This window comes from Rissa tridactyla, chromosome 1 (genome assembly GCF_028500815.1).
Source record: "Rissa tridactyla isolate bRisTri1 chromosome 1, bRisTri1.patW.cur.20221130, whole genome shotgun sequence".
Classification (NCBI taxonomy): Eukaryota; Metazoa; Chordata; class Aves; order Charadriiformes; family Laridae; genus Rissa; species Rissa tridactyla.
Window position 1 is genome coordinate 69,825,944 of NC_071466.1, and position 23,987 is coordinate 69,849,930.

A 23,987-nucleotide genomic window follows, 5' to 3' on the forward strand; every position below is an offset into this window, starting at 1 on the left:
CCCAGAAGTCCCCTTACCTCTGGTAAGGACACAATTGGCTCAAAGTGGATATCATCACTATGTACCACCTCATCATCACTACCACCTTCATCTTCGTCTGCTTTACGGGCTGTCTGTCCAAACACAGCTGCTCCTGTATTTGCCCATTTGAAGTTTTTATCTATAATTAAGAGAGAGTTACATTTTAAACTTTATGTAGGTTTTAGTTCCAGACAAAAACTTGCAAAAAAACAGTTGTTAACTGATTGATCAGTAGAAATTTGGTGCACAAAAGGTATATTGTATGAAGCAGAAGTCCACCTGAGTGTCTGTCTCAGACTAGTTTAACTCACCTTTTGAGCCAAAAGCAAAGTCTCCAGAGTTTTTGGAAGCCAAATCTGCAAACGACAAGCCTGCAGTATTGCCGAAACCAAATCCCATGATTCTGTTTTCTGTCAAATAAGAGGAGAAAATCCAAGGTTTTTCTCTGCCTTTCTTAAAGAAAATGTGTTTAATGCTATGTAGTCACAAAAAAAAAAAAGGGAAAGTCTCTACGGCATTTTTCCCTTCCAATAAATTTAAGAAGTTTGCATGCCACTTGTCATAATGACAGTCATTTATTATGGTTTTAAAAAAGGGCTCAAGACTGTGTGTGATAGTTTCAGCATGTTGCTTTCCTGAAGATCCACAGAGCTCCAGTAAGTATATATGCAGTATTTAACAGTAAACTAAGGAGACATTAGTTCAGTAGTTAGACATTAGTACGTTATAGAAATTATACAACAGACACTAGCATTGCTCTGTAGTTGTGCCATCTGAACACACCAGAATTTGATGCATATAATTATTTTAATCCCCAGGCACATTTTTACTAGGCTGGTACTCATGCTTCTAATTTAGTAGTGGTACCACTTCCCTGCAAGGCAGGGGATAAACTAATATAGAGAAAAGCACAGTTAAGTTCCTACAAAAGAAAAAAAAAAAAAAAAAGGACATACCCCTGACCTTACCTTGTGTTGACTCCGAACAGTCCGAATCAGTTTTTTTAGTTGACAAGTCTACAGGTTTGTCATCAGCTCCTGATAAAGTCTGTGATACATGCACGGTTTCCGTAGTGGAATCTGGTTCTTCACTGCTGGTGGTTGACTGGACTGATACTGTCACCTCACTGGTTGTTGAAGTAGGTACTTCTTCCTTACTGGTACAGAGGAAGTCAGTTGAGCTTGTAACCTCATTGTCCTGAGATTAATAAAAAAGTAAGGTAATAAGCAAATAACCTAGAAGAGCCTACTATTCAAACTACCTCCTCAGGACACTAATAATAGTAATTTTATTAAAAAAAAACACCAAGAAAAGTTGTTGTTATAAGATTTCTGAAGATTTCCATTACACTTAACACACATTGGACATTAACAGGACAAGAGACTGAAGTATCTTTGTAGTAGAATGCTTTTTAAAAAATTACTATTACTTTCTGAAATCAATTCGTCCTTATACACACACATTAGGACCAATTTTACTAGCCAAAGCAGTTTATACTTTATGAAAACAGCGATACCTCCTTTCTGTTCCCAAGGAACTTAAGATCTAAGCTTCCATTTTAGCAAAGACTCGAGGCCCAGCAACAAGAGTCAAATAGTTTTTCACCGCTTGATATTTTTGTTCTCACAAGGTGAAAACTATGTAACACCTCACATGTGTATGAAGTGATTGTACAAGTTTAATGACAAAAAGTTTAGTAAAGATTTAGTTCTTACTTTCGTTTCTTCAATTTTAACTTCTGTCTGAAAATCTTCTGGACTGTCATTCTCAGTATCACTGCTGACACCACAAACAGATGTGGAAGGAACCTGCAGAGTTTCTGCCTTAGTCTTCTCCTCAGGAGTTGGTTTCTTTTCCCAAGCAGTAACACATTCTCTTTCATTATTGAATTCACTTTTTCCTGTGGTACCTACTGCAAAGAATAAAAATTAGTGGAAAATAGCTGGGAAGGCAGCTAAATACTGCAGTATTTTTTGGCACCCACGTTATAAAATAACCTCAAGATAACCAGAGCAACTTGAAGTAGGACTTCATCAGTTTTTCTAATAGCATTACTGTTTAAAAAGTGGAAGCAAGAACTAACTTAACTGCACTTGGGGTAGCTAGAACTGGAAATTCACCATACTTGGTTTTCTATTGGCATCAGAAATTTCCATGCAACGATGAAGAGTTCAATCTTGCAGCTGCCACTACTAGTAGCTTCCTTCAACATTTGCTCATATTTCAGAAGGCTCAATATATATGACTCCTTTCTAGCACATATCTCAAAAAAATACCAAACTTTACTTCTACAAGTATCTACCCAGATTTTCATTTATGCAACACCAAAGTCTGAGGCACAGCCAAAGCAGACACAAACAGAAGCAGCAAATCCAATCTTCTACACCTGTATTTTTAGTATAAAGACTAAATATCTTTTTTTTTTAATTGAACAATATCAACTCATAAGCTTAATTTTACTATCTGCAGAAGTAGCAAGTATTCACAGATGTAGACAACTTTTGTCTTGTACAGTACTGTCCCAAGCTGAATTCTTCAGAAGAAGGAGCTCAAGGTAGGAAGACACTTTGATGTTCTTATTTAGAGGCCACATGAAATGTACATTTGTCATTCAGGTAACACTTTACTGCTAACTAACAGTTCAACATACTGAGCTTAAAGCTGTATTTTGAGATGCTCTTCTGCTTCCAGCAGCACCATTTCTGAAAACCATCTCAGGAAATATAAAATTAATCTCAATGCCCAAGTGTCCATCAGATTTAGAGCTTGTGTTTCAGTATATAAGAAATTTAAGTATTGTGTTTTAAGACATACCTTTTAGAGGATCTTGCGATTTCTTTTTCTCTTCTGAATCGCTGGGATACAGTCTTCCATTAAGTTTCTTAACAGCTGTTTCATAGTCTTCATCTTAAATACAGGAAACAAGCGTAAGTTCTCAGGCATCCTTTAAGCACAGAAAAGTCTGCTAAGCCCTTTTGACTCACAAGCCTACCAAGTATGCACAATATTTGCTTATGTTTTAAGAGTTCCACAGATCAACAAGTAAGCTTTTGCTTCCTATTTTGCATACATGTGCTTCAGTGTGCTATTGACACTTTTCTCAGCATAGATTGTTATGGATGTGTGGCACAAGTTTTGTTTTCAGAAAACACATTTCTTACTGAGTGATTTTATTAAAAATACTACTAAACAGAACTGGGAAGGAGGACTGAAAATCTTTTATATAAAAACTAGCAAGCTCAGATATTTGTGGGAGGGGGCTTGTCTTCTCCCAATGCTTCAGAACTTCCATTTAACATATCTGCTCCTTAATAAATTGTTAATTTAGTTGCATGTAATTAAGATTTGATATAAAACATTTCCAGTCTTAGTGTTAGGAATTTGCTTTAGAAGAAAAATAAGCGTTAGTCTGGCACTTAGGGAATGTGAGCATGTTCCTTTTTGATAAAGGCTGCCTTGTATTTGTCTCCAAAATTAAGTTACAGAAGTAAGCCTCTTGCTCACATGAGACTAGGCTCAGATGTCTAATTATTTAGTCTTACCTAACCAACTACATTGGTAATACGAGTGTCAACACCCATAAGACACCAATACAAACTTCCTTTAGTCATTCCTGGGCCTCCATAGTACTATTCTGTTGTGAAGACCTAAGCGTACATCTTTGGCTGTAAGAAAGATGACAGGATTATTTCCCATCAGTCCAAACAAAAATATTTGAGCATCTAATGGTTCTGATAGTTCACAGAATCACAGAATAGCTCAAGCTGGACCCATAAGGGCCATCAAGTCCAACTCCCTGCTCCTCACAGGGCTACCTAAAACTAAACCATATGACGAAGTGTTGTCCAGACACTCCTTGAACTCTGATCAGCTTGGTGCCACAACCAGCCTGGGGAACGAGACCATCCTCTCCATGAAGAGCCTTTTCCCAGTGTCCAATCTGACCTTCCCCTGACAGCTTCATTCCATTTCCTCATGTCCTGTCGCTGGTCACCAGAGAGAGGAGCTCAGCACCTCCCCCTCTGCTGCCCCCCTTGAGGAAGTTGTAGACTGTGATAAGGTCACCCCTCAGCCTTCTCTTCGCCAAGCTCAAAAAACCTCAGCTGCTCCTCCTAACTCTAGCCCTTGAGGCTTTTCACCGTCTCGGTCATCCTCTCCGGACACACTCTAATAGTCTGATATCCCTTTTATATCAAGGCACCCAAAACTGCACACCATGCTTGAGGTGGGGCTGTACCAGTGTAGTGTATTACACCCTTTCCCCACAAAAAGGCAACACAAAGATCAACTTTGGCATTCCTTACCATCATCCTCGTCACTCACATATCCAGGCTTATTCTTGTAACAGAAGAATGTTGAAGGCAGCTTGAGAAAGCCAGCGAGAGCTCTCTGTTCAGGGGTAGGTGTTAACTCATAAACTATAACAACCTCATCAGATGGAAGATCATCTTCTGACGCTGTTGTCTTCTCAGCTTTTTACAGAAAAAACCCAAACCATTAGAACTTAATTATTTCAGAACAGGGAATAACATTAACCCCACATTGCTGTTATTACAGAACTGAGTTCTAAGGGAGTTAGAAATACATTTGGAGCCTACATATTTTCCTGTTGAGCAACAGGAAACAAAAATTAACGTTACAGAATGCTAGGACAGACCATCCTGTTAAAACTTAAGAAATTCTAACCTGCATACCCAACTACATCCTGTTCTGTTGCCTTTGGAATTTAAGTATCAGAACAGAAACAAGCCTGCATCTTTATATTGTTACAAGGATTAAGTCCTCATGTCAAATAAAATATGACTACGAAGAAGAGGGATGTAGGTGTTATCTAGAGGTAGAGGGGCAAACTTCAGGCTGAAAAAAGTGAAGTTGTCTACAACATGTCCTATCACATTGCTTAAAAGTTCTTGTTGTGGTTTAACCTCAGCTGGCAAATAAGATCACATACCTGTTCACTCCCCACCATGGGGCAGAGAAAAGAGGGAGAAAAAAGGAAAAAAAAAAAACCCCAAACCTCATGGGTTGAGATAAAGACAGTTTCATAGAACAGTAATGAAAGAGATAATAATAATAATAAAAAATATAAAAAAAGTAACACAATGCAATTGCTCTCACTATTGCACGATAGCTGGTGGCCCAGCCCATCCCAAGCACAGATCATGGATCCCTGGCCAACCCCCATTTATACACTGAGCATGATGTCTATGATATGGAATATTCCTTTGGCCAGCTTGTCCTGTCTGTGCTCCCTCTCAGCTTCTACGGGAAGCTGAAAGAGTCCTTGACTTAATATAAGCATTACTTAGCAACAACTAAGCCAATCTGTGTTATCAGCATTATTCTCATACTAAATTCAGAACACAGCAGCTACTAGGAAGAAAATTAACTCTATCCCAACTGAAACCAGGACAGTGTTTTAGATTCTAGAAATTATTAAACAGCAACTGAATAGAACTTATTGCAGGTTACCTATATGAAATCTGAGCTTTTTATTAGCTAATCTCTTTTATCATAATAGCTGTTGCTGACACTTTTTTCCAAAAGTAAAGTAATTTTTAGTTCCACAAAAAATATTCTTTTAGCCTATTTAACTAGCATTTCCAGCAAGAATAAATACCACTATCAATCTCATTATATAGGTTTTTCTCCCGCCTCTTTCAAGTGGTCCATTCCACTTGTATTGAAAAAATAGTGCATAATCAAAGGTTAAAGCTGAAAGCACAGCCTACAGCAAACTGCAGAAAAAAAAAAATAAGGCTATAAGAACAGCTTTGGAAACAAAGATTTGCATTTATTATGAGAAAATGGAAGGAAAGAGGGAGAATATACCAGCTTAAGCATCATGTATTGTTTGGTTGGGCTTTAGTTTGTTTGTGTTGGTGTTTAGTTTTGTTTTGAGAGGGGGAGGTTGGGGGTAAAGGTGAGAGAAACAAATTTATGAGCTATTTATAAAAGTTACCCCATAAGCACATCAATATCCATGCATCAGCTGTTTCTAAGATCAATTTCATTGCTTTCTTAAGTCAACCTATTTGTTAACATTCTTCAAGTTTGAGTTAAACTAGTCACCAGATTTTGAAGGATACTCTTAAAAGCTCAATGTTCTTTTCGTTAGAAAATATCTGTTAAGTTTGTGGCACAGAGTGGTCAGTGGCAACCTAAATCTTCATCTAGGAACCAGACTACTACTCAGTTCTTGAGGAACAGCGATTTTCCTGCTCATGCAGTTTGATATCCATCATTGCAAGAGGAGACAAGGACAGAAAAGAAGTGTGATGTTTATAGACATGCCCCTTGATCATCTGACACAACTGACACTAAAATAAATCTGCTTTTTAAAAGTAGTTTTCCCACTAGTCCCTTCCATTAGATTAAGAGCAATATAAAGAATAGTAGAATAAGAGCAAAATCCAAAGCAATAGTTGACATTTAAGTCTTTTTTCAAAGTGTTCTCTCCCTAACCCCTGCCCTAGTTGACCCTCCCTTCAATTACAAGTTAATAATTTCAGGCATTTAAATATCCAAGTATAGCTCAAACCCATTACCAGCACATAGTTATGTAAAGTAATCTTTTTTGCTCACTTTTTTTTTTAGATCTCAATAGCTTTTCTGAGCCTGTAAAAAGTAAACGTAGGATAAAATTCTCAAACAGCAAATTTCATATCATGACAGCAGGCTATAGATGTTTTCATATATTTTCCCAGAACCATATGCAAAAAACTCACTAACCCTATCTAATTTAAGAATTAGGAGTACATCTTGTACCATGTTATGAAGATATGCAGGTATCCTGCACATTGGCATGTATTTATTCACTCAGATTAGTTAAACAAGTGTCTCAACTGGATTGAGTAAATTTGCACCAAGTTCACCACAGAGGTTTAAGCGTGGAATATTTCGTCTTACAACCATTAAAGGTTACAGCAAAAACCAGCTTTTCTTAGGATTAGAAAGTTTTCAAAAATATATCTTCAACAAAAAAATATTGCTTCCAAAGTCACTCAGGTACATAGCAAAAGCGTGAACTTCCTTTAATGAGAACAGTATAAAGCTAGCTAGAAGACGCTAGCAGCGGAGGATATAGTCCGTCATATTTGACAGGCAGCATTCCTAAAGAATTATTATACAGCCTCCTTCAGTAGCCTTTATGCAAAGTAGCTGAATAAAAGCAATACATTAAATAGCCACTTCAGATTAATCCATAGGTAAAAGTTCTCCATGAAGCTGATCTATCAAACACTGGGCTAAGATTCTACTGTTCCAAACGCCCACACAAAGCGACAAAAGGGTTCAACAACAAAGATTAAGGTTACAACATGTATTTGCCCTCAGAATATTAAGACTGAGCAAGATGTTCACTGGTTCAGTTAAGTCAATTTCATCTCACCCTCCCCACAAGAGAGTTAGTTTTTCGTATTCAAAAATGCTGCAGACAGCTTAAATATATCTTCACAGGCAGCCATGCATACATACAACATATTCTTAAAAGACTGTGGGTTTTGTAATAATAAAACTTTCTACTCAGAGGAAAAAAATCCACACAAAACATTGTTAGTATATGGAAGGAAGAAAATAAAGAACAATACCATGCACAACAGTTCTTTCCACTGGTGTATTGTATTTTGCTTTTGTTTCAACTGACATAAAGACCAGGTAGGCCTAAATATCTAGCTAGTCACAATAGTGATATTTTTTTCTTGTGCATATACCAGTAAATGTCTTCTGAATATAAGAGAAAAGCACCAAAGTTTAAACCATAATGCATGCAACTGATAGAGTAACATGCAATTGACGTAACTTTGATTCAAACTTGTGAAGCCCTTATAAAAAGCTCACGACCTGACCTGAGAAAAACTTAAGTAACTTTTGCATGGAGCTGCAGAACTACTATGAGGTTAAATTTCTTTTGAATGTTTCACTAGCACAACTCAGAAGCCACCCCCCAAAAGATGTTCCCCATGAGAAAGCCTCAGATTATATTTGCATTGGGTAGGCTTGAAAGGCTAATTTAGAAAGGATTTCTCAAAGTAATTTGCTATTAAAGCTCAAAACAAAGCCACCAAAAAGCTACACTGAAGACAATTATCAACCATAAATAAATCACTAAGTATATAATCATATCCTAGGTACCAGAAAAGTAGACATGAAGAACAGTCTGAGGTACCAGAAAGGCATGTTTTGTTTGGTTTTGTTAAACTATACACACCCCTGCCCTCACACACCCCTGATATAAAAACAGGATCAATTTGAGGTAGCAAGAGTTCTTCATGTATGCATTGGCACAGAATGCCTAATCACTTGACATTATGGACATCAAATGATGACAATAAAACAGAGTTGTTAATAAACTCCATGCACAGGGATGCCTAAAAACACAAAACAGTTGATCATACATACAGAACAAGAGTTCAGTGTTTAAACAAGAACAGCTTCTCTAGAAATACAATATTGTGAAAACGGTGTTTTGACATTTTAAACAATGTAAGACACTAACATTAGAAGACTAGTACAGACTAGAATAAAAATTTGCTTTTTTAATTTTAAAAAGCTGTTGAACTATGTAAGTTGAGTATGCTTACATCAAGCATACTTGCAAGAAGCACCATTCGTAATATCTTATAATGACATATAATCAAACTATAAGCTGTAACAGTTTTGGTTCCTGGTTCTGAATGTAAACAAATTGGTTGCTCAATAAGAGTTTCCTGACCAGTAAAGGCTGACTTCATATTATACATGAAGTATATACGCCTAAGCAGTAGCTAAGGAGTTGGCTTCCTCATTTCTGTGTGCTCCTTGTTTTTAGAAGTGCAGCAGTTAACATATTGATAATGGGGAAACTGAATTAAACATTTCCAACAGAGAGGCTAAATACATTCAAGTGTTTTACTGGATAACCTGTCTTGACATCTTCAAGCATATTTCATTGAAGTGAAAGACCTCAGGCACTAAGAGATGTATTCTCTAAAAATAACAGGAGAATTCAATTTCTTTAGAGCTCCAGTGTGCATGTTCAGTAAAACTGTGATGGAGAAGCGCAAGGCAGATACCCTCAGAAAATAAGGCAAACAGAAGCCAAAAGCTTAAACAGGGTCATCCATTGTGCTAGCTCGTATTAACACACTAAGGGCTAGAGACATTCTCCAATATGACAAATACAGCAGTCAGACACATAATTTTAAGTACTCTTCTTCAGCATGCATGTTAATTATAAGCATTACTGAGCCAACTGCTTTGCCACAGTTGGGTTACTGTCCATGCCTGCTACAGTGTTTTTATCACACATTCAGTGCAGTATGTAAATACCTTTACTATCAGGTTGCATGGAAGATGTGCTTGTCCAAAAGGCCATTGGATTAGATTTAAAAAGGCTAAAATTAAATCCTAAAAAAATAAATTGTTCAGACATAAGTGTTTACCTGGAATTTTAAAAGGGTAAAACAGACTTATCTATGTTCTGGAAGCATTCCGTAGTCATATTTCACAGTAGGAAATCTGTTAATTCTACACAAGCTTATCCAACCCATGTGAACGGACTACCACTATCATCTTCAGCCACATCACTTTATTATACTTTAGTTAATAAACAGACAGTATGTCTTCATAATTCTGACACTAGTATGTAAATTAAAAACTATCATCTGATTAAACAGCTTTGCACTGATGGGAAGCAGCATATGAAGCCGTCAAAGAGAAGTGCTCTACCATTAAAATGCTTAAGAGACACCAGCACATTATAGTGGTCATGTGGCAGCGACAACTTCTGCAACCACATTTTTTTCAGACAGTGTCAGAAACTGTATGACTGAGGATGTAATCACACATCTCTCTTCAGTAAGGAAAGAGGCTAACATCTGGTGTTAATTAAGGTACACATCTGACATTGCAGAGACAAATATTTAAACAAATGTATAGAGTAGTTTTAGAATAACCATCTGTTCAATCATGGGGATGATTCAAATTTGCTGTTCTCACACTCTACCACTCAGAGCAAAGGCCCAGGTACATACGCTGCCAATCCAACTATCTATTTAAGTCTCAAAAAGTGAAACCGCAGCTCCTTCATTAAGCACTTAAGCCTGAGATTCAGGTATAGCACTTCAGAGTTATAGCTCCTACCTGAAATCCCCTTTCTCACTTATCTCACAAAACTCCATCCTGCACCACACACTCATTTTTCGTATAAAAATAATAACAACTTCAAATTCCTTCCTTTAGCTGAAACTCTTGAGAACTTGTGAAGACTGGGTACCCACATTAGAACTGAATGTGATTACATATTAATGAGACAACAAAGAGTATTGAATAGCATAGAGACGACTGCTTAATAAGTTGCATAGTTGAATAAATTACTAGTTCAGTTGACACTCACCTTTTTCCAGAATTCTAAATGAGAAGTTAGAAGGTCCATCTTGTGTTGAAGCAGGCAAGTTGTCTACCTTGCTGTCTAGAGGCTTCTGAGGAACACTAGAGCTTTTTGGTGGTTCAGATGCTTCCAGTTCTTTCTCTGCCGTGTTCTGAGATGCTGGAATATGGTCTTCACTCTTTCTTGGAGGATTAAAGCTGAAGCCAAAGAGAGAACCAGTGGCTGAAGTATTTCCAAATGTGAATGTCTTTGACTTCTCATTACTGAAAATGCTCTTGACAGATTCAGATCCAAATACAAACTTTGGCGGAGAAACCACTGTTTTTGTTGGTGTTTCAGAAGCGTTTGACACTTCTGTGACCTCTACAGTTATATCAGAAGCATCCTCACCATGGCTGAGGTCAGTTCTTTCTCTGGTAGTTTCTTCTAGTACAGCAACAGCATTTTTACCACACGGAGACTCCTTTGGTGTATTGGCACGAGAAGAAAGAGGCGTTATCAGCGTGTCTCTCTCTTGGGCATGCTTAGCTTCATCAAAAATTTGCTTAAATGAGTCTGCAACGTCTTGCAGCTTGAATCGCACAGCTAGAAGTTCTACTTTCCTTTCCCCATCCGCAAAGTCACATGCAGTCCATACCCATGCTCTATCAGATCCTTTCATTTGTTGCATATTCATATCTGGTGTTATTCTGTGATTGGCACACAGTTTTAGTACCTGGTCTCTTCTCATTACTATACGCACTTGTTTGTTGTCATAGTTCTGTAATATCTTGATATCTCCAATACCTCTCTCTTTCCACTGATTAGCATCTTTGTCATATCTGTAGAGCTTAGCTCGGTGACTGAAAACAACTTGCTCATTTTCCTCACCACTGGTCACTTCCACAAGGTCAGGCAGAGGTACCACAGGTTCAAAGTACTGCCCATCTCTCTCTTCTTCCTGAGTAACATCAGAATCTTCATCTGTGCCTACTGATGTTCTGCTCTGGTTCTGTTTGGCAGGAGATTTGGATGGGCTCAAGGCAGATTTAAAGCTGAAACTAAAGCCTGTGGTAGACTCTCCAAATCTAAACAGATTTTTCCTTACAGGGCTACTTGCAAGAGGTGATGCATATACAGAACTACTTACACTATCATCCAATGCTTCTTCACGCAAATCATAGTTATCCCATTCCAGAGTAGGCCCAGTACTTTCAGCATGTGGCTTTATAACCAGGTCAGAAGTACTGCTGACACCAACAGAGTTTACATTTTCCTCTTCTGACAATTTAGTTTTGTCATCTGTCAAAAATGTTTTTAGATCTTTCAAGCCACACTTCATTTCTTCTGCTTTCTGTATAAGTTGAGCTGTCCTACCTGTATCCACAAGTTTATGAGGTGTCTGCAGTGGTATATCTAGAAGTAGCCTCTGACATTCCTCAAACTTCTGTTTGAACTCCTCAGCCTGCTCTGGTGTCTTAAATTTTGCTGCCAGTTGTTCCAACTTTGCATCACCATCAGAGAAGTCACTGGCCATCCACATCCATGCTTTGTCCGAGCCAGACAGCTGTTTCAAGTTCATTGTTGTTGTTATCCAGTGATTTGCACACACCTTCAATACCTGCTCACGCCGCATTAATATTCTTACTTTGCCATTAACTTCATTTTTAAGAATCTTCAGGTTGCCCACCCCACGTTCTTTCCACTGGCTTGTTTCTGGATCAAACCTGAACAGCTTTACTCTTTGGGAGTACAACACTTTTTCATCTTCCTCTCCTGTAAATGGTTCTACTTTTTCAGGCATCTGAACTATAGGTTCAAAATGGATATCATCACTGTCCTCTGTCTTATACACATCATCATCCTTCTCGCCAAGGTCAGCAGATGTGTTTGCTTTGTGATCCGTTTTAGAATCCTGCGAAGAGAACACCTTTTCACCCTCACGTGAAAAGCCTTTGAAGTTAGGGTCTTTTTTGCCAAACTGAAAGCCTTCCTTAGGAGCACTTTTTGCAAGCTCAGCAAAAGTGAAAGTGTTGCTATTTTGCCCAAAAACAAAGTCACCTTTCTCCTTGTTTGCTGTTTCTTTAAATTGGAATGTAGTTTCACTATCTGAAGACAGTTCCTTTTTGTCTTTTCCATCAGTGCTTTTTAAGAAGCCAGTTGTACACTCTTTGGATGGCTCCTCTTTCTTAGTGGTATTTTTACTAGTCTCCTGTATCCCAAATTTAAATCCATCTGCAGGCGCTGGCATTGAAAATCTAAATCCTTCCTTTGAAGGCTTAGCTTCAGTATCAGAAGGAATCTGAAATGTAAATGATGGTGTCTTGCCTTGCTCAGCATGACCAAACTTAAAGCCCTTTTCTAAGAAATCACACTTAAAGCCTGTTCCCAACTGTCCTCCATCAGATTCAGATAATTTACTTTTCAAGCCAAAAGTAGGAGTCGATGAAGCATCTCCAGCAGGCTTAGCAGACGGATTTGGTGTTTGGCAGGCTACGCAAGCTGGTGAAGAACCTTCATTCCTCACAAAGCAAGTACTACAATCCCACTGCCCTTCCTTCTTAGTAAAAAGCCCTTCAAATCCATTTTTCTGAGGCTTACTTGCATCAGCAATGGAATCAAACCTGGGAGCTAGGGATGCCTGAATAGTAGGTATAGGCACATTGGGTTGACTTTGTGGGTTAGGATTCTGACAAGAACGACAGTTCACATCTTTTGCTTCATTTTGTACTAGGCATACAGAGCAGTCCCACTGACCTTCTTTTTTAAGAGAAGCAGTTCCTGAGTCATTTTGAACCGCCTTTGGAGCAATTGCTTGGCCAAATTTAAAGGAAGTCTGTTGACCAGATACTGCTGTATTAGTATTGTTTGGATTTTGACAGGCAACACACTTGGAGGCAGTGGGTTCGTTTCTTACTAAGCAGACACTGCAGTCCCATTGACCTTCCTTTTTAGCAAAAGCAGATCCAAATTTGTCCTGGACAGTGTTAACACTGGCTTTGAAACTTGCAGCAGATTCAGTTAATGGGGCGCAATGCGTTTCCCACACATCTGGATTTGGACTTTGACATGATACACAGTTCTTTGCAGTTGCTTCATTTGGAACTGAACATACTTTACACTCCCATTGATCCTTCTTCAACAGATGCTGTCCAAACCCCCCAGAAGAATAGGTCTGCGGGGCTTCCTTTCCAAATGAAAAAGTGGTAGGGTCAGATGCAGCTGATGTAGCTGTAAGGCTGCCTTTGTTATCAGATTCACTGCTCACTCCATCTTTCAGGAGCTGAAAGCCGAAGTTCAGGTTCCCAGAAATGGATCTGCTAGGCTCCTTGATGTCCTGATTTGTTGTTTCTGTTGGAGTCCCACTGCTCTGAGTCACAGATGTATCAACATTTGATCCCATGGTTTTTAAAATATTCTGTGACTCCTCAAATTTACTTTTGAAAAGCATTGCTTCCTCAGGTGTTTTAAATCTAATTGCAAGCTGTTCTGGTTTTGGCAACTCATCTGCATAATCTAAAGCATGCCACACAAATGACTTATCTGATCCAGCATTTGGAGTTAATTTCATATCAGTATTTATGTAGTGATTTGCACAGATTTTCAGCACTTGGTCCCGCCTCATTAAGAGACGAAATTTGCCAGATACTTTATGTTTCAGTATTTTCACATTTCCAACACCCCTTTCTTTCCATTCTTTAGATTCTGCATCAAAACGAAATAGCTTGGCTCTGTTGCAGAAGAATTCTTCTTCATCTTCCTCACCTGTCTTTACTTCAATCTTGTCAGGGAGTGGCACCACAGGATCAAAATGAGGACCATCATCATCCTCATCTCCACCATGGGTGCTTCCTCCCTCTGTTTCGTGACTTCTATTGGCCAAATCCGAATTTGAAGTCATAAATACAGGCTTGCTTGGTTCTTGGACGCTAAGCATATCACTCTTCTCAAAAGCCAGGTTTTTGTGTGTATTCTGTCCTATGCTTTCTCTAAAAGAGATGCCTGGAACATGTTTATTGCTAAAATTGAAGACATTTCTTTGACTATTTATGTGATCGTTAACTGGTTTTTGTTCTGCATATCTATCATCCTGTAAAGGTTTATCAGATTTCAGAAGACACAAGAGGCTATCGCTGCTATTAAAAGCTGCATTAGGAGGCTGTGCTTGAAGAGAGGAAAAGGTAAAGTCTCCATCATTAGACTTGAAGTTAGTGTTGAATTTAAAAGTTGGCTGACTTGACTGTGGTGGTGTTGACAGAGATGTTTTTGATCTTTCTGCTGTTCCTGGCTGTCCAAATTTGACAGATTTTGTAAGTTCTAGCCCTTTTGGTTCTGTAGGCTTTACAATTGGTGGTGCGACTGAAGGCTTTGTGAAATAGCCTGGTTCAGGCAATGGTGGATTTGTGCTTGCCTGTGGAACACTGTAATTGTAGTAATCATCACCTCCACGAGGAGAAATGAGTCCAGTACCAGGAGAATCGAAACGCAGAGGTGTGCCATAGATTTCTTGGGAAAACATACAAGCAGGAGGGTTTTGCAGAGGTGGTGTATGCATCGGTTGTTGATAAGCATATATATGTTGCTGAGGTGTAAGTCGGTTCATGCCATAGACAGGAGCCTAAAGAAAATGCAGAAAACAATTGCTTTGCTTATTACAGCAACATAGAGAACAAAGTCTTACTGTGGTGAAGCTCACATAATAGGTATAATACATACAAGTTTACATCTAAATTAATTTTAACTTAGTTTAAACTGATTCGTTTAAATATTGCAGGGCATCTGAAAATGAGCATTGAAAAAGGGGCACAAGATGAGTGCGGTTTTTTGTTTGTTTGTTTTTAAATCAAAAAAGCCTTGAAAACCCCATTCTCTTTTGCCATACTACTGGGAGGGGGGCGGGGAGCAGGGAGAACGAAGTACTATCACACATAACCTGTAGGGGACATGTACTAACATATTACAAACACATTTTGCTGGCTTTCCCTCCCAAATTCCCACATCCCCAAAATTAGGCAGAAAGATAAATTATCAGTTTAGCCCTAGCAGTCCAAGTTTACTAAATACTATTTAAGGAACTGTAATTACATCCAACAACGTGTAGAATCAAAAGCAATAACTTTCAGTAGATCGTTGGAAGTATCTTAAATGGATAGATCTGTTCTCACCTTTGTTGGCGTTACATTGGTTGCAGCAGTTCTGAGAAGATACTGAGAGTTATAGGCAGGTGACTGGCTGTAGTATACAGATGGACCAGTGGTAGCAACTAAAAATAAACATCAGGAAAACTGTTTATACTTGATTTTTCAGTTGTTTTTGTTTTGAATGGACTCTCCCCAGCAATCAGTTTTCAATTGTGAAACACTAACACATTTCTGTAATATTTTCAAAAGTCTTACTTTGTTTAGCTAAGCATTTAGATAAAAATTCAGCAACTTACCCGTTAATGGAGCTTCATGAAGATTTTGTGCTCTCTGATAACCCTCTGACATTGTATCTGTTCCATAGCTTTCAGCAGGCCACCGATGAGATGACGCATTTGAGTTAGAATTATTAAGTTTCATTTCTTGCATTTCATTCTGTCAAGATCGTGTGCCAATCAAGAGTGTAAGTATATATTACATAAGTATTTGTAGATGAAAACATAAGTAATGATCCTGACCCTTTTTCTATTAAAAAGCATGTCCAAGCCCAGGAAATAAATAAATAAAATCAAGAGGTACCTGACCTGCCAGAATCATCCAAGATCTGCCCATGATGTACAAAGTACTAAGACTGTGTTCTAAAGGCAGAAGTTAAAAAGAAAAACAGAGCCAAGCAGATGAGAACCAAGCTGGTAAAAGCAGAACTCTTTCTGCATAAGGTCATTATAAGGGTTGCATCTGCAGCCCCTGCCCAAGTCCCAAATAAGAGTTTTTAAGCAAAATATTTACTCTTGCACTCAATTTAGGTAGATGTTTACAGAAGCTAAATCCACTGATTAAGTAATAGTCTAGGAACTGTAAGTTAGCCCATTCTAGCCCACTAAGTCTTTACCATAACTAGAAGGTCAGCTGTTCTTCACTGAATATGCTGACAAAATTGTTTACCTTTAAAGCTTCCACTTGCTGACAGATCATTTGAAGTATAGATCTGTGATCTTCTGCCCACTGAGGAGGAGTTTTAGGAGAAAACTAGGGAAAAAAAAAGCTAATTGAGTCTTGTGAATTTTTATTCAAACATTGAAATTCCCTGAAATAATAGCTGGCTGATATACCTTGTAACTCTTAGCTGGTGAGAGAGAGAACTTAGTTGGTGATGGAGTGGAATATTTCATCTCTGAATCTACAGCTCGTGACAGACCATTTCGGAAGGCTGGACTCCCCTCTTCACCATTCTCGCCAAGTTCCTGGATCACTGTATCTAGCATTTCCCTCACAGTTTCAATAGACACCGGCAGCTAGAAAGTTATTTGAAATATGAGTCACAATTGCAATTCCCCCTCAGAGCAAGAGAGATTACATTCAGAATTCTGGCTGAACAATTCACAAGGCTTTCATTAGACAAATAACTGATTTTCAGCAAAGCTCTAAATCTGCTAAGACCGATGTAAGAAAACAATTCACACAAACATTAATTCTATTTTTTCCAAGTATCAACCTCTATAAAAAGATAGTGGCAAAAGCTATTTGTTTACATTAAAGCTTTCATCACAGAGTAGTCAGAATACTGCATGATCTGGAAAGTTACAGAAGCTACTTGGAGTTTATCAACCCACTGGTGTTAAGCAGGTTATTTGTCTTGAGCGAAGAAATAAGCTGAACTTGCCTTAATGCAATGCCTGGTCTAAAAAAAGCTAACATCAATGCAAACAATTTCATTTTGTAATGGTAACCAAAGGCACTTGAAACAAGTTTTTAAAGCAAGAATTACTTACTTCCTCAGTTACTGACGTATCTGAGGAGCTTTCCTCAATGATCTTCATTAGATAATGCTTGCTTTTAAGAAGGTAAGTTTTGTGTTCTTCTTGTTCTTCTGGCAGCGTGGTATCATTTTCAATCTCTTCTGCCTTTCTTTGGAAGATCTAAAGAACAGGATGCAGATTAATTAGGATGTCAACTGAATAAAGCAAAGCATTTCAGGGTAATGCAATTTATGAACTTACCATGGCAAGATTCCAGTATGAAACCACATTCTTAATAGCTTCAAATGCTAATAAAGCGTCATCAGTTTTGCCATCAACTGCATCCAACATTGCAAACGCTATACGTGCCTCCTCTTCATACGCTGCAACCTGAGAGACCTATGAAGAAAGCGAAAGACAAACCTCGTACCTTGCAATGGAATGACACACTCACTATTATTTTTCTTCTTATAATACAGGGAAAATACTTTTCAAAGAAAGTTGATACTAAGGGTGTTCAGTGCCTTCCAATCATCTACATAGTTTTAAAGGTAAGAATAAAGTGTTATGGACAGATTTTGTGTCCCCCCCCCCTTATCAGACACTGATACTACCAAATCTCATCAATAACAGTTTTATACTAATAACATGAGTTGTACAATGCAGAGAAACATGCCACGACTATATACATTTCTGACACAGACCTTCTCTTACTTCAACTGCAGCTTAATCAATCTGTACCTGAATGTCTACGCTATGGAAGTGTCTGAAGAGAGGATCAGTAGGTTCAGGAATACTCCTCCTCTTTTTAATAATTTCCATCATAGGCAAAACTTTCTTCCAGTAGTAGACACTTCGTCCAATGTATTCTTTCTGGTCATAGAAGGAATTAAGGCTAATGCCCTGGTGAAGAAAAGGGAATGTTATTTCAACAAATTCAAGTCAAAATGCTATTCATATTCGTCCTTCTCCTGCTTTTATGAAAAGTTCCAAGAGTGCTTGTCTGACACTTGACATAAACCTCGAGGAGTTTCTCTCAAGAGCTATATAAAGTGACACACATGTAGCAAATAACACCACAGTTTAAGACAGAGTACTTTATAGAGTGACTAGAGCAACTAATTTGCCTAACAAAATAAACAACAGTTCTCAATAATACATTCACCTCTGATTTTTTTTCACCCCCCCTCTCAGTCTGCTTATAGTTTGGAAAATAAGAGAGAAAAACACCTCAGCTTCCACATATTTAAAAATAATCTCAGCTTACTGTTTTTTGCAGGCTTTTTGCCCAGTGGATAATTACGGCAGGTTGAAGGCCATGCTTCCCCAGTGTTCGCAGAGTACTTATTCCATGCTGTACAATAAGTCTCAGTTTTGCTGCTGTTCCTGGTCTGAATATCAGAAGAAACAGTCCTTGATTAGTATTCTATTTTTCACCTGTTCACATCTCATTTGCTTGATGAATATAGCCCGCAGTTACAGTCCTAACATGCCTCTAGTTTAGAAATGCATTGTTAGAAATTAAAATTCCATTTTTAGAAATCTTTCAAGTGTATCAAGTCCCTACTACAACAAAACTTTAATGTGTAAAATATGTCAAAAAAGACATTTAATTTTACAAGAATCTATTCTGCTGTAGTAGAAGCTGCCTAAAGGCATAGTTAAACATTTTGAAACTAAGAAAACCTTACGTTGTTTTTCTCTGAATAAGAGTACGAACAGCATCCCACCAGGATCTTTGCTTTTCGGTATAGAGCTGTTTGCACACTGGCAATGGTAAGAATTGTGGCTGATGCGCGCTGTAGTGAGAATTAAACTTCTCTTGCAATTGTAAGTTGCTAGTGAATACCACCCCAAGTAGAAATACCTGTTTTTGTAAAGATAAATAAATAAAAGGTATTAAATACCAATAACCTTAAGTTGTATTGTACATTTAAGGACTTGGAAAGTTCACTTACTTCAAGGTCCAACAGGCAAATGGATTCAGGAGCATCTGTCTCAAGTCTTGATGTTTCCTGGGGCAAGTGAAAAAGCTGTTTTAACCATTTGCGCATTGGGGGTAAGATGGACATAGAGTTCCACTGCAAGCCGAGCCACACAAGGTGCTGGAGACTGCCATTGTACATTCGAACAGCACCTATGCAAAAACAAAGTTGGATGCAGATGTCAGCTTCCTACAAGGCAGCAAGACTTGTATCTGATCAAAGCTGGGTTTCACATTTCACTGTCAGAGCAGCCAAAGATACTTTGCAGACCAACAAGCATCAAGATTGCAACTTCCACTTATGAAAGATTACAAACTTCAAATTAGCCAAACGTATCAAGTAGACAGTTCATCTGAGTCCTCAAGCCATCAACCCCTTAAGCTTCTGAGGGGGTGACTGTCAGATTTCCTTTCACTTCCATCCTTACCATATTCAGGATACCTACTTAACTTCTCCAAAATCTTTAAGGAATTATTCAAGAAGCACTTCTTTACTTTGCAATAAAGTCCTAAGTCTTGCCTAGGACATTAGGGCAACTTTGTGCAGCTATTCCACGTATTTGTCTTTTGATGCAATATGAAGTATTTGTAGAAGAGCTTCTGGTACAGAAAGTTGTGTTGAGTTTCAGAAAGCAGCCTCTTACCAGTATCATATTTATTAAGTTCCACTTGCACTGGTGCTTGTGTACTGACATTTCCAATATCATCTGTGCCAATAAAAGATCTCTCTCTAGAAGCTCCACTCTCAAACAGGCTATCAAACAATGTAAATGAACCACTCTTGTTTGCAAAAGATTCCACAATCTCTTTAAAGAAGTCTTGCTTGCCATGGCTTAAGTTCAGCAGCATATGACCTAGAAAACAAAAATATCACTTCACATAAATAAAGCAGTGAACATAAGGAAAGTAATATTTGATACGCTGCACTGTTCTTGTTACCAAAGGCTGAGTGGGAATCAGGATTTCCCCTTATGAAACCTACAGATTGTTAAGCTATGTTCTCCCCGTAATTAGGTCAGTGTTTCAGCACATAGGCTTTCCAAGCTTTTAGTGACTACAATCCCAAGGCATTTGTAAATACAGTCCTTTGGGAAAACAAAGCCATCTTATTATTATTATAGTGGCATTGAACTTTCCTTAAAATAAGTAGCTGTAATATAAGTAGAAGTCTCTTTATCAAAATCCGTTCTGAAACAATTGAACCTGATATCTAGTGTGTTCGTTTGTTTTCATCTAGGCTCTGCAAGAGATTGTAGACTGGAAAACTGTCCATACTTAGCAGCAAAAAGAGCAAAGCTGATGAACAAGTAAGAGGATAGAAGGACAGGGAAACAGTAATATTTTCTTTTCTTCTTGGGGCTAACAACATTTGCAGAATAGTATCAGCAGGCAGAAGGCATTTCCAGTAGATTAAGAGACCATAGAAGTTAAATTCTATCTTAGTGGACTGGAGAGGCAAAAAAGGAGGGGGGAAAAACCACACTTGGGGGAGAAAAAAAAAAAAAAAAAAAAAAAGAGAACGCACTCTTCTGGCATGCTAAAGAGAAAAAAAACCCACTTTAGGTGTCAGGATCAAACTACTGGTTTGTTTTACAGATGTGGTCAAAATATAGAAAGTTTTATTGCATATTGAAGTGTTAACATTACATTTCAAGATAATGCACGTGTTCTTTGACAAACCAATTAGCTTTTAAAGTAACTATCCATAGCACTACAATGGAACTATGCAGCTATTTTTATTAATTACCAGACTGGCTTTTTCGGTCACAGGCCAACATTTCTAGCACATCTTGTCCAGTTTGATCTCCCTTTATTAGTTTTGACTTTGGTTTAGGAACCTGGTGAAGTAAGGAGAGAATTGTTACAGCTTTTTCACAGTAAGAGCAGATCATTTAAATTAGTCTTAGGAAACAAGCTTCTTTTTAGTATTAGAAAACCATAGAAAAAAATTCACAATTAATCTTGAAGGTACACTAAGACATATATCACAGGGGTTTTGGGGGATGGGGTGGGGAACCCACCCAAAACCCTGAGGTGGGCAATTATAGCTATTGTAAGTAACATTAAGGGCGCACAAGAGCAAGTAATACCCGAAATGCAAGCAGTGACATAAAAAGGACAATCAATTTTATTTCATAAGGCAAAGAATTAGGCTTGATTTTTTAGTTCTGCTGTCTACACAAGTATATGGGAACTATTCAGTTCATCCCCTTCCCTTCCTATAGGAATAAGCCTAATACTTAACATTATGTGTTCAGCCGTATTACAGAAAAGGGAATATACTGTAGGGAATAAACTCACTAGCCTTTAAGAATCAGGCTAATCAGACAAGGGGAAAAGCTGAACATACACTTTTACCCTATTCATGTCATTTGAAGCTTTTTAAAGAATTGTGAAAGTGTAGGGTTTGGTGACTGAGGAACAAGTCTTGCCTTACGCACACAAACACTAGTTCGTCTCAGGAATGCAGGAGTTCAACACATGTACGGCAAGAACATTTCAAGAACTGCATCAACTAAAGGCATAAACTGAAAAAGTTACTTACCTGGAAACTTATCAGGTAACACAATGCTGCTAGTTCACACACAACTCGCCACTGTGCCTCATTGTGTTGGGCCATTTTCAGTAGCAAAGTTCCAGCATGCATGTATAGCTGTCCTTTCATTTCCACAAAGGTACGAGACAACTCATCAGCCCCATTCACATATGGTTTCACCAACTGAAGCACACGATCGAAACTGAAACGTAGAGAAGACTCATTCTAAACAGAGTCCTGGCAAAAGCTATAGCAGATGGTTTTGGCTGATGCTATTTAACTCTGAATCAAGTAACGTAACAAGTCAATGGTTAGTACTGTCTGTTGCTTAAGGCCTGAGTTGCACCAGAAAGTACAATAATGGTTTCAAACTCCCAAAGCTCTCAACTTAGTTTATTGAAATATAACCTATTAAATATTACCTAGATATTTACAGTCTTTTTCAGCACATCTTTGCACAGCTGCTTTCAAAACTATTCTCCCAAACCACGTGGAAAAATCTGTTCACTGCTGCAGACTGAGAGACATACAGGAGGCACTAATCACTCTGCTCTTCCCTTTCCTTCATTTACCAGAAAGGTCCAAAATACAGCTAGACAGGCTCTTCAAAAATAAAAGATACTGTAGAAATCTGAGTAGCTGTAGGCTAGTACGCAACCCCCACTCGGGGGGGGCCTTCCAGAAAACAGTTAAAACACTCTTTCAATTACCTGACAAAACTATTATGGCTGTTAGCATTGCCATGATCTGGAAGTGCTTCATATATAATCACCTTGAAAGACTCTAGTAAAATGGCAGGAGAAAACCCAAGATGGTTTTGGTCAAGATTAGAGGAGAAAAAGAAAATAAAACATACTTGGGCACTAAGTATTCCTCATCCACTATCTGTATTGCTTCAAATACTCACCCATGATTAACAGACTGAAGAATATTGTTTTACAAAAGACAATATAACAGCCATTGCAAAATTGAGAAATAAAGGTAAGTCAATAAAAGTCAGTAAGAAAGGGAAGATACTGGAAAGAAAGGAACACAGATCTTAATACACTGACTACAAACATTATTTTGTACTACTCTAGGTGTGCCACAGATGATACCCCTTGAAGTCAGCTGGCCCAGCTGACCCTGTAACACCATCAGTGTTCCCTGAAGGAGAGTGTTCTTACTGCTAGTGGCTTCCTCCATCCCAATTGTACTTACACCTGAAGTTCCTAATTATTCCAGTATTTCCAGTAATTTAGAACAAAACAATCAGGACAAAGCTGATAAAAAAACCAAAACCACCCCTTGCGTTGGGTTTTTTTTGTTGGGTGGGGTTTTTTTAAGTTGTCTGGGAAATCTGGATTAGTCAATTGATGAAGTACAGAACATTCCCTTACTGAAGGGGAAGAAGGTGCAAAGTTAATTGACTCAGGATATCAATGATATCTCCATGGGTGTGTGCTGACTATTCAAACAAGGCTTGCACCTCAGTCAAAAGACAGCTTGGTGTTAAAACCCAGCAAGAACCATTCTTGGGGGCTAGTATAGAGAATCTCCTCACCCATTCACAAAGTTAAGCAGTGAAAGCTTGGTAGGTGTTCTGTGGCCCAGAAAAAAAAAAAAACAACCACCAGAGAAAACCACCAAAACACAATTCTTAAAGAAAGCTGGGTTTTTTTTACTACAGGAAAGTTAAAACAGTACCTTTCAAGTGTCTCTCTGCATTCCTGAACATCTCTAGAAGAAAGTGTCATTTTGACAAAGCTGGAGTAGGCCAGCAGATGATCTTTCTTGATAGCTCTCCAGTTATTTTTATCAGACTCCAAGTCTTGCAAAGATTCCAGATATTCCTAAAGAAGAGATTTCATCACAAGATAAGGAACAGTCATTCTTCCATGAAGGCAAGGGCAGTACTTCTCCAAAACATATTAGTAGCATTTACTGCACAATCCAGTTTCACAGGTAAGACCTTAACATATTCTTCAGCAGCAAAGTTCCAGGGAACTATTTGTCTGAGCAATTTTATCCCCAATGGAACTGCTGTATCTAACTCAGCTTTTGAAGTTAGAAACTCAATGGCTCTATAAGGCTTAATTTTATGGAGAAAATTCCAGTTAAAAAAAAACCAAGAAATATTTTGTAATTCCACTGGTTTCGGTAGACTTGCATTTGAAGGAGTTAAATCACTTGAGAAATAGCTGACAGAGTAATGACACTAAGAGAAACAGACCAGTTA

General features: G+C 38.2%; 1 protein-coding gene across 4 annotated transcripts in view; it reads right to left on the reverse strand.

Annotated features, from left to right (window-relative positions):
* The window catches only part of RGPD4 (RANBP2 like and GRIP domain containing 4), a 33,440-nt gene that overhangs the window by 4,716 nt on the left and 4,737 nt on the right, over positions 1–23,987 (reverse strand). The window contains exons 6-27 of one of the 4 annotated variants that reach the window (XM_054194696.1): positions 23,456–23,601; positions 21,779–21,971; positions 20,981–21,071; positions 19,878–20,087; positions 19,208–19,386; positions 18,941–19,116; positions 18,517–18,640; positions 17,991–18,152; positions 17,511–17,648; positions 17,283–17,429; positions 16,623–16,805; positions 16,456–16,539; positions 15,807–15,945; positions 15,535–15,632; positions 10,397–14,987; positions 9,331–9,408; positions 4,326–4,493; positions 2,836–2,928; positions 1,737–1,930; positions 990–1,218; positions 333–431; positions 18–160 (exon numbers count right to left, since the gene is read on the reverse strand). In XM_054194696.1, coding sequence (XP_054050671.1) covers positions 18–160; positions 333–431; positions 990–1,218; positions 1,737–1,930; positions 2,836–2,928; positions 4,326–4,493; positions 9,331–9,408; positions 10,397–14,987; positions 15,535–15,632; positions 15,807–15,945; positions 16,456–16,539; positions 16,623–16,805; positions 17,283–17,429; positions 17,511–17,648; positions 17,991–18,152; positions 18,517–18,640; positions 18,941–19,116; positions 19,208–19,386; positions 19,878–20,087; positions 20,981–21,071; positions 21,779–21,971; positions 23,456–23,601 — 7,665 coding nt within the window. Of the gene's footprint in view, positions 1–17; positions 161–332; positions 432–989; positions 1,219–1,736; positions 1,934–2,835; positions 2,966–4,325; positions 4,494–9,330; positions 9,409–10,396; positions 14,988–15,534; positions 15,633–15,806; positions 15,946–16,455; positions 16,540–16,622; positions 16,806–17,282; positions 17,430–17,510; positions 17,649–17,990; positions 18,153–18,516; positions 18,641–18,940; positions 19,117–19,207; positions 19,387–19,877; positions 20,088–20,980; positions 21,072–21,778; positions 21,972–23,455; positions 23,602–23,987 lie in introns of those variants that run through there. The other 3 variants (XM_054194687.1, XM_054194704.1, XM_054194713.1) reach the window with 3 other exon arrangements.